The sequence below is a fragment of the Anser anser genome, assembly GCF_964211835.1.
Source record: "Anser anser genome assembly, chromosome: 2".
NCBI lineage: Eukaryota > Metazoa > Chordata > Aves > Anseriformes > Anatidae > Anser > Anser anser.
The window spans coordinates 26,332,934-26,346,286 of record NC_139721.1 but is presented as its reverse complement, the minus strand read 5'-3'; the positions used below and the strand labels follow the sequence as shown (position 1 = coordinate 26,346,286).

The window sequence follows — 13,353 nt, the reverse complement described above, 5'->3', positions numbered from 1 at the left end:
CATGAGCACATGGGTACTCTTATTCTTGAATCGAAAAAGGCAGCTACAGATATCAAAATCTTTGAAGTATTTAACAGAATTAAGCAATTATTTCTTTAATAATAATTTTAAAAATGCTCTTCCCTCATCAGTAACTCACCACCCATGGAGTTCATTCTAAAATCCTAACTTGTTACTTCTTCAAGGTAGACAAGTATCTTTGTGTGCACATATAGAGACGACACTTCATTGCACCTTATTTCCAACTACAGCTTTGTAGCAACCTAGACATTTAATACATATCTCTTTAAAGAAATTGGAGTGAATTTATTGTATAAAATTATGATTGGCATGGTACAGAAAAGTTCCTTTTAATGCACATTTCCCATTAACTTGTACACAAATATTACAAGTATCAAGCAAAATGCAAAAGTCTTAAGAACTAGTTCCATACTACAAAAGTGTTCACATAGTGAAGTTACTCTGGTTACAAAGTGTCATGGAAATAAAAGCACTTCAAAATACATATTTGGGAAATGTTCTTGAATAGTCAACACAACCTTAAGTTAGTTAAAAAAACGGAAAGAGAAAACCTCTTCATAACACTACCGCTGATTTAGCAAGATGGAGCAAAATTCAGATCAGTTCATTTATTCAAGGATTGTTCAACTCCAAGGAATAAAACACTTTTAAAAAGTTTAGTTAAGAAAGGGCTCAATCATACTGTGATGACAAATAACGCCATCAAAAGTTATCTGGCTCTCTTGTTTTCACACAGGAGCTGTCAGAGGCAGAGATATGTAAATGAACACTTCCAGGTATATACAGATTGTCTTTTTAAAAAACAAACAAAAAGGGAGACAATCTGAACTTTGTTATTTAACCAGTTTAGTTCCTAAGGTCACAAGACCCAAGAACAGCCGTCTGCAAAGGATACACATTTAAATAACAAAATTGAATTTTACTACCAAGGAATGCTTAGCTGTCAAGTTATCCACGTACTGTACGTCCTCACAATAAGACTGCCACAGGTTATAAAATCTCTGCTTCCCATCTACCTTGAAGACATGCTGTTCTCTTGCTATTCTCAACAAGACGAAAATGCTTGGACCCTACAAACAGCCTTACAAAAAGGAGGCACAGTCATGTTTTGTTAGAAAATAACACAAAGACTGAAAGCATCCTCAAAAACTTACACAAAAATAACTACAAAATAAGTAATACATTATTGTTGTGTCAGATGACTTGTGTGTGTTTGAGCAATTGAACATTGGTGTGTATATCTACAGGAAACTCACACACACAACATGTCACCTTCAGGCATTATTGTTTTGCTTTTGCCCATACAGACATACATGCATACACACACACAGAAATTATTATCAGGTTATCCAGTCTGTTCAAATGCAGTGAAAAACAGTCCATAGCACGCATAAAAGGAGCATTATCCAATACAGTGTTGTCTTGCAAAAATGGAGTCAGAATTCCTGAGTCTCAGAGACATTACTGTCCTCCTCCATTACTGGATTATTTATTTTTCCAAAGAAAACCTCTAGTTTTCATTTCTTCACTGTGATGAAATATATAATAGATTGCATCTTTAAAAAAAAAAAGTAAAACTTTTAGAAAAAAACATACCAACTGAATTTTTAAAGCTTTTTAAAGGGAGGGAGGGATTTACTTATAAAATAAAGGCCACCTTCATGTAAGATTAGTAGTGTTATATCTCATAATTTTTGTTTGAAGGATAGATTTAGCTCCCTATTCTGGAAGCCTTATTACATGCAGGTATGTGAGCTGAAAAACATCAAAAATATTTATAAATAGGATTAACATGGAACAGCCCTTTGTTACAATCACCAAGGTGGTAAAACCAATTCAACAGTTAGTTGATTCATGAAGTTTCCTTCAAATAGTGCTAGTCACTGCAATCTATTATAACTTCTGCATTTTCCCTTTTCCTTTGCATATTACACAGTGTAACTTAAAATGTTATTTAAGAGCACTTCAGTCCCACAATGTAGGATTTAAGCTTGTGTGAATACATATGCATGGCTCTGCAACATTTTCAATGACTTACAAAAATACATTCAACCAAAATTTTATATAGGGTTCTCTCTTTCCCCTGCCCCCCCAGTCAGAAATGAAGGAAAAGCCAACTGGTCCCATCATTAGCAAAATAATACACTCCAAGGTCTGGAAGCAAAAGCACATTCAAGGATAACGTACATTGAATTGCGTACTTTCTCATTCATCTTTATCAGTAATAAAGTTCTACTGCATATAATTATTCAGCCTTATAAATAATGCTAAGCAGAAAAATATTTACCTCTGTGCTACTTTTCTCAGTTTATAGAAGCATTTCTCAGTTTATAGAAGCAAAGAAAATAAACAAAAAAAACTAAAGTGCAGACTACAGGCCATGATAGGCATAATAAATGACCAAAGGTGCAGCCAGACTTGCATTTACATCTTAAGTTACTTCACCATCTTCTGTTTTTTGCTAGAAGTCACTCCACGTGCAATTCAAGAGCTGGTCAGTTGGTTTGTGCCATAGTACAACCTGTAACCATTTGAATATTTTTTTTTTCAAAGCTAGTTGAATTGTCCATAGGTATTTCTAGGCAACAGCTTAGGTTCACAAAACCTTACTTTATTAATACTTAAAATCACACAATATTGACACCTCCCCCAGAGAACGCCACTGTCCTTTTGTTGCAGTATGTGGTTGAACCACCGATGCTCGGTTGACAGTCTTTAACGAGAGATGTCTTCATTTCCATCTCACACGCTACAATAGCCGCGTTCAGTTCCACTTGAGCTCGGTGAACAACGTAAAACATAAGTCCTATGCTGATAACAATCTGCAAATAAAACAAAGGAGTGATATAGGCTATATAAACTGTAAGCATGAATATAGAACAACTGTTTAGAACAAAACAAAGTCATCAATGTAAAGATTCATGGAGGCATCTACTGACTTAATACTTCATACACTGAAAGGCAGATGAACTTAACCAACAAGGGGTTCTAACTCAACGTATGCTGCTACTAGCATACCAAAACACAGACAATACATAGAACTTAAGTGTTAATTTGATTTTAAGATAGAGGTTGTTTGTTTCCATTGTCCCCCACATACCTGTTAGAAAGCAAACCCCTCACCGTATCTCTTGGCAAAACTAACTCCACAAAAAAATGGCACAGTGTACCACTAGAAAGCAAAACTGTTTTCCACATACCATGTGAAAGATAGGTTAAAATTTTAATGGTTATCTGCAACTTGCCAAACAGCAGAGGCAGGATGATGCAGAGAAAAGGAAGTAAAACTTCTTGCCCTTGCCCCGCCAGCACAGAAGATTGCAAAAAGCAGCAGTGCTGCTTCTCAGATATCAGGACAAAGTAGGACAGAACCACAGTTTCTGAACAACTTACCTGTACGGGTTGTACTTGCTTTCTAGAGGATGGGCTCTGGGGTGGGAGGGATGTTCATTTTTTTGTTTTAGGAGGAAATATTATCCAAAAGTAAGAATTTTAGTTTACATTTTTTTTGCTCAGTATCGTATTAGAATTTTTTAAACTTTCACCATAGAAATCATCAGGAATAAACTGAGACAACTTTTGCTTAGAAATCACTTGTTTAATGACATTACCACGGACTACACTTCTGAGAGTCAGCCTTTGGTTTCAATAAAACACTGGTTACAGTCTTCTGAAAAATCTGAAAATCCTCCTTATAAAAATATAAATCTTCAAATAAAATCAAGCTGTCTCATAATGACAGTCCCTTTAAAAGAAGTAAAATCTTATGACTTTTTAAAAAATGTTTTATAAAACTAGCTGAAATCTGTAACTTTCTTTAAAAAAGAAAACAAAACATAACTTTATGTTCTGTTGTAAATAAACATAAGCAAAGGTCTGGAGTCCAAAATCTGAACTTCATTAATTGGTAGGGCTATGTTTTCCATGACATTAAAGACCACTTAAAACACCTATCAGCTTGGCATCAAAGTTGCTAGAATATTATAGAGTAAAAGGACTGACAAGTATGGCCATAGTATAATTGCACCAGGAAGGTGTATAGGAATCTCTAGCCCAACCTGCTGCTCAGAGCTGTGAGATCAGACCAGGTTGGTCAGGACTTTTGTCCAGTCGGGTATTGAAAACTTCCAAGGATGAAGACTTGATCACCTCTCCGGGCAGCCTGCTCCTTGCTTGTGGTAAAAAAAAAAAAATCCCTTCACTAATTCAAGTTACAGGATTCAAAAGATTGCCAACTAAAAAGTCAAAAGGAGACTATGGATACCATATTCTGAATTAATAGGAAAAACCCTATTCTAAGGGCTTACCCAAATATTTAACCTTGACTGGTTTGAGATATTACTATCAATAGCCTCAGTTCCCTAGACGAATAATTTAAAAATACACACACAGACAACCACGAAATGTGAAGGATTTTACAGCTGTTTACTAAGCCGAAGTCCCATCAAAGCCACACAGCGAGGCAAAGCACTAGGCAGATGCCTGAGAAAAAAATGGGAGAACATCAGTAATTCCTCCACTAATGGGCTCCCCTTGCCTTACCCAGTCAACTCTTAAGAACTGCTCTCAAGGTGGTGAGCACTTCTGTTCAAACATTCAACTCACACTTACCTGAGCAAGTTACACTACACTGGCAACCCATATAACCATGAAGAAGAGTCAATGTCGTTATAAAAAAAACTTTAAGGGGGGGACGACACAGGAACAACCACTAAAAACTACTAACTCCTGAAATAACATTTCATGACTAAAATGAAAATGGATCAAGTAACCACTTATTTTCAATTTGATATATTGAAGTTATTTACCTCACAATTGCAAATGCATTTTTAATACTCAAACCTTTCTATTAAGCCTATAAGTGTGTTCCGTTTAAGATAACGACATATAAATAACACAAAACAACACATAAATGTGTTCCATTCCTAAGTTCCATTTAAGAACATACAAGTTTCAGGAGGGTGATGGGTTAAAATGGTTGTAGAGTTAGCTTTTTATCTTAGCATTGTTAAACATCAGCCTTGCGATCATAAAAGGAGGAAGATAAATGACTGCAGCATGAACTGCAAGTCAGCAAACCATGGTAACTGCTGGTCTAACACAACCTGGAAGTGCCAACAATGTCAGATGAGGTTTTAATATATAATCTCATTCTGATATGTTCATTACCTTTATGTTTACAATTGTCTCCAACTTAAGGCTTATCCCCAAGATTTACTGACTAATTATTTCATCAGCTAAGCTCATCAAAAGGTACTGTGCACTGCTGATGAATTTACCTCCTTGCAAAATTAGGATATTTCGATGTAAGCATTAGTAATATGGTATTTCCACAGTACCTTTCATCCTAAAGACCTACACAAAACTGAAAGCGTTTGGTGTTAACGGTGAACATGGCACAGGTTCTGGGTCAAAGCACCCTAAGCGCACAGACTTTTGTGTAGGGGTGGTTTGACAAGTCTAAAATTCGGCAGGAGATTACCACAGAGGGCACCAGAAGAAAAATTAACAGTGCAAATTGTGGGAGAAACAGAAAAAGAGAACACTGAGCAAGCTCTGCTTTGTATCACACGAGGTATGACAGAATTAAAGTTTAACGGAAGAAAACAAAACCAAAAGAAAGCAGAACATTGGAAACCTGTCCGTCTGGGTTATCAAGCAGTCATTAGGCCCATGAAAAATGAGTGTCATCTCAGTTTTACGCAATCTACTGAAAATACCAAAGTTATAAATTAAACACTTCTCAAACACCTCCTACTTTTCAATACCATACACCACAGCTCGGCTCTCAGACTGCAGGAGGTCAGCTGCCGCAGACTAGGGAGTTGTTATGCCAACAGAGAGCAGCTCCTAATACTTGAGACAAGCAGCTGCCCCACACATCCTATAGCCCAGCTCTTTTATGCTAGAGGCTCTACAATCTCAAAGAGAAACCAGCAGTGCAGAATCTCTACATCTCATAGACGTTCCTAAGAGCACGGTCTTCAAAGTGAAGATTCAGTGACTTGAAGAGACAATGCTATAGGTACGAAGCTTGCCTACTATCTCCAAAAGCAAAATCCTATCTCAAATCCCACCGGTACGGCTGATGAGCAAGAAATAAAAGGGATAAAGAAATGTTCCCAAACACAAGTAGATGACTGTTTCCAAGAGTAATCGCTTACGAAAGTGGACACAGAGTGACATTACTGCTACCAAACTCTATGAAATCCCTCGTATTAACTTACCTGTAAACTGAATATAAAATAGCCACTAACACTTTGTTCTGCAATCACGTCCTCCATGGTACGCAAGGTAGTGCCCAAGTATGAGTTCAGGAGCTGAGTAGGAAGCAGCCCAACTGAAGAAGCCATCAAGTAGCTGGGTAGTGACAAATCTGTAACCTATTAAAAAAAAAAAAAATGTAAGAAGCCACAGCACAACCTACATGTGTAACCCATTAGACTGCCTCTCCCAGAAACATCTGTGCCAAAAAATAAAAACAAACTTTTTACTGTCAGAGAATACAATAAAACAATATGTGGCTAGTTTTCATCTGGCTTTTTTAAAGTTACTACATTTTATTTAATTTCATCGTACATTAAACAACATCTCTGTGCAAAAGTCATAAGTAAGGATGCAATTACACCGTTCACTTAAGACGTTTATTTCTTCATGGTGAACAGAGCCCTACAATTTATGAGACTGTGAAGAAAGTACTTTACCAAAAGTGAAAGTCCAAAGCAAAAATTGATGTATATTATCTATTTTCTATGGGTTTTACAGGTATGGCAACTAATAAAAGAGGTAATTGTTCAAAATGTCACTGTACTAAATAAGATCGAGGTAAACAGAATGGCAGATACAATTTGCCTCTGCAATGGAAGTTATATAGCTCATTAAAATATATATGTATATATATATTATATATATAAGTGTCTATAGACATATAAATAGACATCATGAAGATTCTCTACCAAAGGTTATTTTATATCAAACTTCAATGAGTGAACAAAACAGTAAATATGACTATAGCTTTTGTTAGTTTTTCCTGGAAAAAAAAAACACATGAGTAACACTTCAAGATATCGTCGTCTCTTTGCTGAGAAATTTCTGTTTGTAGTCCATATGTGGACAGTTTACATGGGACAACTTACACAGCACCAGCTAACTTAGTATCAGCAACCACTGAGAATTATTAAAATCAAGATCCAAGAGTCCAATATATATTTATGCAAGAAAATGAAAACAGAATGAAACAATGGGTTAAAAATAAAATGCCTATAGAAAAGGCGATTTTGAAACAAGCAGTCTAATGAGTTTTCTAGACTATTCAGTTGATCAAATAATAATAAAACAAGTTCTAATTAAGAACAGCTCCTAACACTGGGAGTCTACATGGAAATTATTGACCTTGACAGTTCTGTACAATGATGAAGACAAGAGAATAGCAGCGGAGTTATTTATTTCATCATACTATTCTTAAAATAACCTTTGATTACTATAAAAGTCACAATGCTGGATTCTCACAGCTCTAAGCACTATGAGTGGAAAGTTTTAGGGAGAAGGAAGAGCAATGGAGGAGGAAAATGCAATGGAGCATGAAGATCAAGAATAATTCATGGGAATAAGATCCAGTAAGCCAATTCCAATCTTCACGCTGTAAATTACAGCTCCCATGGACTTTAATATATATCAGCAAGACAAATAATAAATCTCCTTCTCTACACAAGTTTAATTTAGATTTCTAATGAAAAAGCACTACATGATCATGTCAGAACTTCATATTTGACTGATGCTTTCAAAACAGTTAAAAAAAAAAATAATCATAGTAATCTGGGCCATATAATAGGGATGCATAACCAAAACTTCCCTTATTGCCAAGAGAATGAAAGAATTGCTATTAAAAGTCTCTGATATACTAATGCTGCGGCAAGATTTGCTAAGTAGGACACTGTCATTAGATCTAATGGAGCTGGGAAACTTCCCAAAGATTGTTTTAACACTCCTGGGCACCTCTTTCATTTCTGAATATGTATTAAGGACACTCTAGCTGCAAAGGAGCGTGTTTGCACATCTGTCCTAAAGCATCCAGACACCCTGGGCCACGAGAGAGACTGCTTCCAAATGAAGGAGAGGCTGCCAACAGACACGTTGGACTGTGATTTGTGCACCCCACTAAAAGGAGAGATAATGAGAGGAAAGAAAGAGTCTGTAGGTGTCCTTTTAACTCCTGGTTTGTGGGGTTTAGATCTACATTAGTATCCCTTCCCCCTGAAAGCGTAGGAAACAGATGGTGTCCCCACCTGAAAAAAATGAGACATTTTCAGTAAAACTTACACGTTATCTTATCTTTCCTTCTGCAAACCTGTACCTGTTCTAGAGGTCTGCCAAACTGCAGTCTGTGTGGCCACACCGCCAAACAGAGGCTCCTAGGACTCTGTTTCTAGGGAGAGCTCACTTCAGCAAAAAAATAACAGCAAAATCACAAAGCAAGCATGGCTACATCTGTGTTACAGGCTGCAGCAACATGTTAAAATAAATTTAAGAACAAACTAACGGCTCTGTTAACAATCGTGTTAAACAGAAACTCTCCCACTGAGCCCTGGACAGGCTGTGTCTGATAAAAACTTTCGTGCTTTCTTTGCAGCTGACCCCTTTGGTTCATTTCTGTCAAAAAACAAATGCTTGTGTTGGGATGCTGTTAGGGGGTCACATGCCTCTGGGGACTGCAGCAGACTTCTCTCCCCTCAATTCATGAGTCCACATGTTTCAGATCAGGTAGGCTTAGCAGCTGAGAGCAATGGACAATTCTGATGTTTTTCACTTACTCAAAAAAAAAAAAAAGGTACAGAATAAAAACAACCAGAAAAATAGCTACCAACTCTCCAACAAGCAAAGTAAGCAGGCTGCATGTGCCTGCAAAGCACTTAACATTTTTTGAACTCTCACTTCACAGCGAAATATTAGTGAAATGTTTCTGGAACCAGAGGCATTCGCTTGGACACTAAAATATTTAGGCAGCTTACTTCTTTTATACAATATCCCTATCAGAAAAGAAAAAAAAAATGAATTTTGATCTAGGCTACACCAGGTACTACAGATAATCAGTTTGCACATACCTATCACCAGGGAGCCACTAGCTGGAAGGAGGTGATAACCTGCATACCGTGCCCCCGTGCAGACCTACCTTCAAAACATTCGGAGATGCAGAGGGGAGAGGGCTGTGCGTGGGCAAACACTTCAGTAGGAGCTATCAGCACAGCACTGGCCACCCTGGCGGCATGTTACAGGATCAACAAATAAGCAAAACCCACTCAAAGAAATATACGAACATGCTTTCATTTTACAAGTCCCTAGGTTTTCCAGAAAGGCGTGTAAATACATTACTCTCCTGCTCCCAATACTCAGTGCTTTCCCAGAGAAGAGCAGAATGGCCTCAAGGAGTTTGTGTCCGCCTGGTAAAAAAACTAAGAAGAAATTCCTTTTTCTTAAAAAGAAATTTTCTACTCAACACTGTTTCAAAAAATACGATCCTATCACTAGTCAAATGCCAGGAAGCTCTCTTCCTTCTTCCCATAAATTTCGCCGCAATTGCAGCTGCCCACAGTGCTCAGCACACGGCGTGTGCCAGCCCTGCAGATGACCCCTCTCACCTCGAGGTTATCACTTAGTCCCCAGACCTCATGTGTCACTTCCTCCCTTCCCTTTCATTCAAGTATGCTCAGTCTCACCAGTTTACTTATAAACACGAATACAGAAAACAAGCATAAACTAGACTGCTGGAAAATTAAAAGATATTTAGGTTTTCTAAAGACTTCAGTTCACTCTTTTTTTAATAATAAGAATAAACCTTGTCAAATTCATTGCTTAAGTTGTGAGCACAGGGAACAGACGGATGGCTAGGATACCCCAAATCCCCTTACATTTTAAATTTAAGTAGTGCATTAAGTTTGCAAATAAGTCAGATTTCAAAGAAATCACAGCTAAGTCTTTGCTGGTAGACTTCTGTATTTCACACAAACCTTAAACTTGACTCAAAGTGAGAAACAGCTTTGGAATCCCAGATTTGGTGCAACATTCTTATTTTTCAGTAATGTAGCAGTTCATGCTAAACATTCTTAATTAAAAATTGAACACTGCATTATTTGACTACCCTGTAAAGTAATAAATCAGGAGTAATAAAAGCAACTCCCCAAACTAATTTTAGCAGGCAACATCCAAGTTATTTGACTTGCTCAATAATCTAGTTTCATCTCATTTCCTATCTGTTATTTTTACACCGAAACCTCAGTAAGAAAATTACTTAGCTCACAGTGCTCCGAGAACACAAAATACTGATTTACAGCATCATTATAATATTACACTGGCCTGACTACTCCACTGAATTGTTTCCAGACATAGCAGAATGGTTAGGCCCGGAAGGAAATCATTTTAATTTGGTAATTCTCTGGTCTTTTCAGATGCAGCGCTGCTGACTACTTCAGGTGAGACCCAGGAGCTATGGACAACTGAGGCACAACAGCTCCCAACTATTAAAAGGGTCCCAGTGTAAAAGCTTCATCAGGACCCTGTGCCTCGGGAGGGTCCCAGGCAGCGCTGCCTGCCCTGCTCCCCACTGCTCTCATCCCACTGGCCATGCCTGTCAAAGCATCCTCAGTCCCTTAACAACATAGATGAGTACATAAAACATAAATGAAATGAGATTCTTCTCATTCCTAACCAGGAAATGGTTAAAGGATCTACTTAAAATGAAGTAAGTGGCTACAGCTCTTGAGACTAATGCCCCAGCACCCGCATCTGCTGTTAATTTTATACGCAGCAATGGTTTCTTTGGTGTGCGGGGTAAACCCTGAAAATTCTGTGGATGAACTAGCTTAAGTTCTGCTTAAATAAGAAACTTGGTATTCAGTAACCTCACTTCAACCAGCTGATTCTTCAAAATTAAGCAAGCACTTCAAAATCAGGACTGCAAATGAGGAAAGTGTGCCGTAAGAAAGTGGCAGACCAAATTGTTTGTTTATAGGGTCTTTTCCTTAAAGCACATAGGAGTTACTGTTAAACATTAAAAATATTTCCCAATCTGGTGTGCTTTGTTTTGATTTCTCCGATTTAGCAGACACAACCGAGGCGTACTACAGCCTGAAACAGATTCTTTAGACAAAGCATTTGGGAAGAGCTGAGGTCTGAAATTGGCACTTCATCAACAGCATGAACTCAAAAACGTATACACCCTGTCCTTCCTTACTGTCTCCTTTAAGATGATCAAAAAGGACAGAAAGATTGCAAGTTTTAAATAATAAATTACTCATACAGTATGCATCTATCTTCATCTAGAAGCAGGAAAGAAAAGCAATCCAGCCTCTTGCCAGGCTCATTTGAACTCACTTTCACTGATGTACCGAACCCCTTTCCAGCTCTGTGTCCGTATCATACTGCTCTGCCCAAAATACGCTGCCTCTTTCACATGCAAGGACTTAACACCATGTATGGATTTGCTAGATGCACACTACATGCATCAAGTAGAGAAAGAACTTTAATCTGTCCACTACTTTCTTTGCAATGCAAACATTTACGTTAAGTAGGTTAGGGAGTAGTTTAGGCAAGGCTGCTTGAAAATACAACTTTTCCTCCCACTCGGATCACTTTACAAGACACAAGCTGCCAAGTCCTTCTACAGATTTTGCTACAAAGCATCTCGGTGCATCCTCCCAACGCTTAAGCCTCAAAAGGTGGCGAGCAGACCGTAACTCTCAGGCAGTGCCACCGAACGAAGTGCCTTGACAGCGTGCCTCCTCAGGAGGACATGCGGCGACGCTAGCAGGAGGCACGGGGGTCAGTTTTACCACCGCTAAAGGAAACCGAGGCTCCTCGGCTTCCTCCAGCCGACCCCGTGCGGGACTCACCGCGAAGACGGCGTTCTGCAGCCCGAAGGGGATGGGCGTGAGCCGCGCCAGGGCCACCACCTTGAGGCCGCTGCCGCCCTCCACGACGCGGACGACGGCGCTGAGCGTCGTGCTGCCCTGGATCCTGGCCAGCGCCCAGCGGGCCAGCAGCCGCCTGCAGGCCACGTGGGCCACCAAGGTGCCGACGAGGACGCCGAGCACCATCAGCCCCATGCCCAGCACGAAGCCGTAGAGGTAGCCGGCGGCCACGTTGAGCAGGATGTAGCCCCAGCCGCAGGGGAAGGACACGACGATGAAGCCGGCGGTGAAGAGCAGCACTCCGGCCAGGCTGTCCAGGCTCTCGGCCCAGAGCAGCAGGTCCCGCAGGTACTGGCGCACCAGGGCCAGCGAGGCGAAGCAGAGCGCGGCCAGCACGCACACGCCGAGGCAGCTCTTGCACCAGCAGGTGCCCAGCAGGCAGCAGGAGCAGCGCCAGCCCCGGGCCTCGGCCAGCCCGGCCCCTCCGCCGCCCGCCTCGGGCAGCTGGCACAGCAGCAGCTCGGCCGGCGCCAGCCCGCCCTGCTCGCCGTAGGGCCCCAGCAGCAGCCCTCCGGCCCCCGCCGCCTCCGCCGGGACGAAGCCGTCGCCGCCTCCTCCCCCTCCTCCTCCTCCTCCTCCTCCTCCTCCTCCTGCCGCCGCTCCCCGCCTCCCCGCGCAGCCCGCGGCCAGGGGCGGCCGCTCCCTCATCGCCCCGCCATGGCCCGCTGCGGGCGGCGGAGCCCGGCCGAGGGCCGGCCGGGGGCGGGGAAGCGGCAGCGGGGAGGGCGGGAGGGAAGGGGCCGCGCTTCGGCTGCTGCTTCTCGGCCGCCGCCGCCGCTGCCGCTGCCGCCGCCGCCGCTGCCTTCGCGCTGCCTCCCCTCGGCCGCGCCGCCCATCTCCCGCTCGGCTCCGGGAAGCGCCCGGCGGAGCGGCCGTGCCGATGTGGCAGCCCCGGCGCCGCTCAGGCAGCGGATGGGGAGGAGGCTGCGCTCCGGGGGCGGCGGCAGGCAGCGCCCCGCTCCGCTCCGCTCCGCCGCGGGGCTCGGCGGCAGGCAGCGCCCCGCTCCGCCCCCGGCCCGGCCCGGCCCGCCCCGCTCCCATCGCATCCGATCCGGCCGGGCGTGCCCCAGCCGGGCGCGGGGAGCCTCCGGAGCCGCCCCCTCGGCCTCGCCTCACGGCCCGGGGCGCCGCCTCCCCCCGGCCCGTGGCCCTCCGTCGGCCCCTGCACGCCCTGGGGGCTCCTCGGCCCGCTTCTCGCAGCCCCTTGGTCATGGAGGAAGTTTAACTGGGGGGCTGAAGCCGGCTGTTTTCTGGCAGAAGTGTGTGCTCGAGGAGACTCTGACTAGCCGGTTACTCCCAGACCCCTGGGATGTGTTGGCTGTTCATCTCCTCTACGTGAATGGGCTTCCGCAAACGCTCCATTTTCTGC

General features: G+C 42.2%; 1 protein-coding gene across 1 annotated transcript; it reads right to left on the bottom strand.

The window, feature by feature from the left end:
• Window positions 1–285: 285 nt before the first annotated feature.
• On the bottom strand, window positions 286–13,045 carry TMEM64 (transmembrane protein 64). Its single transcript, XM_083824794.1, is given in 7 exon segments — window positions 286–2,843; window positions 6,249–6,404; window positions 11,907–12,567; window positions 12,569–12,683; window positions 12,686–12,758; window positions 12,760–12,804; window positions 12,806–13,045. Coding segments are annotated over 7 exon segments (1,470 nt in total). The 5' UTR covers window positions 13,031–13,045; the 3' UTR covers window positions 286–2,648.
• Between the last annotated feature and the right edge of the window lie 308 nt (window positions 13,046–13,353).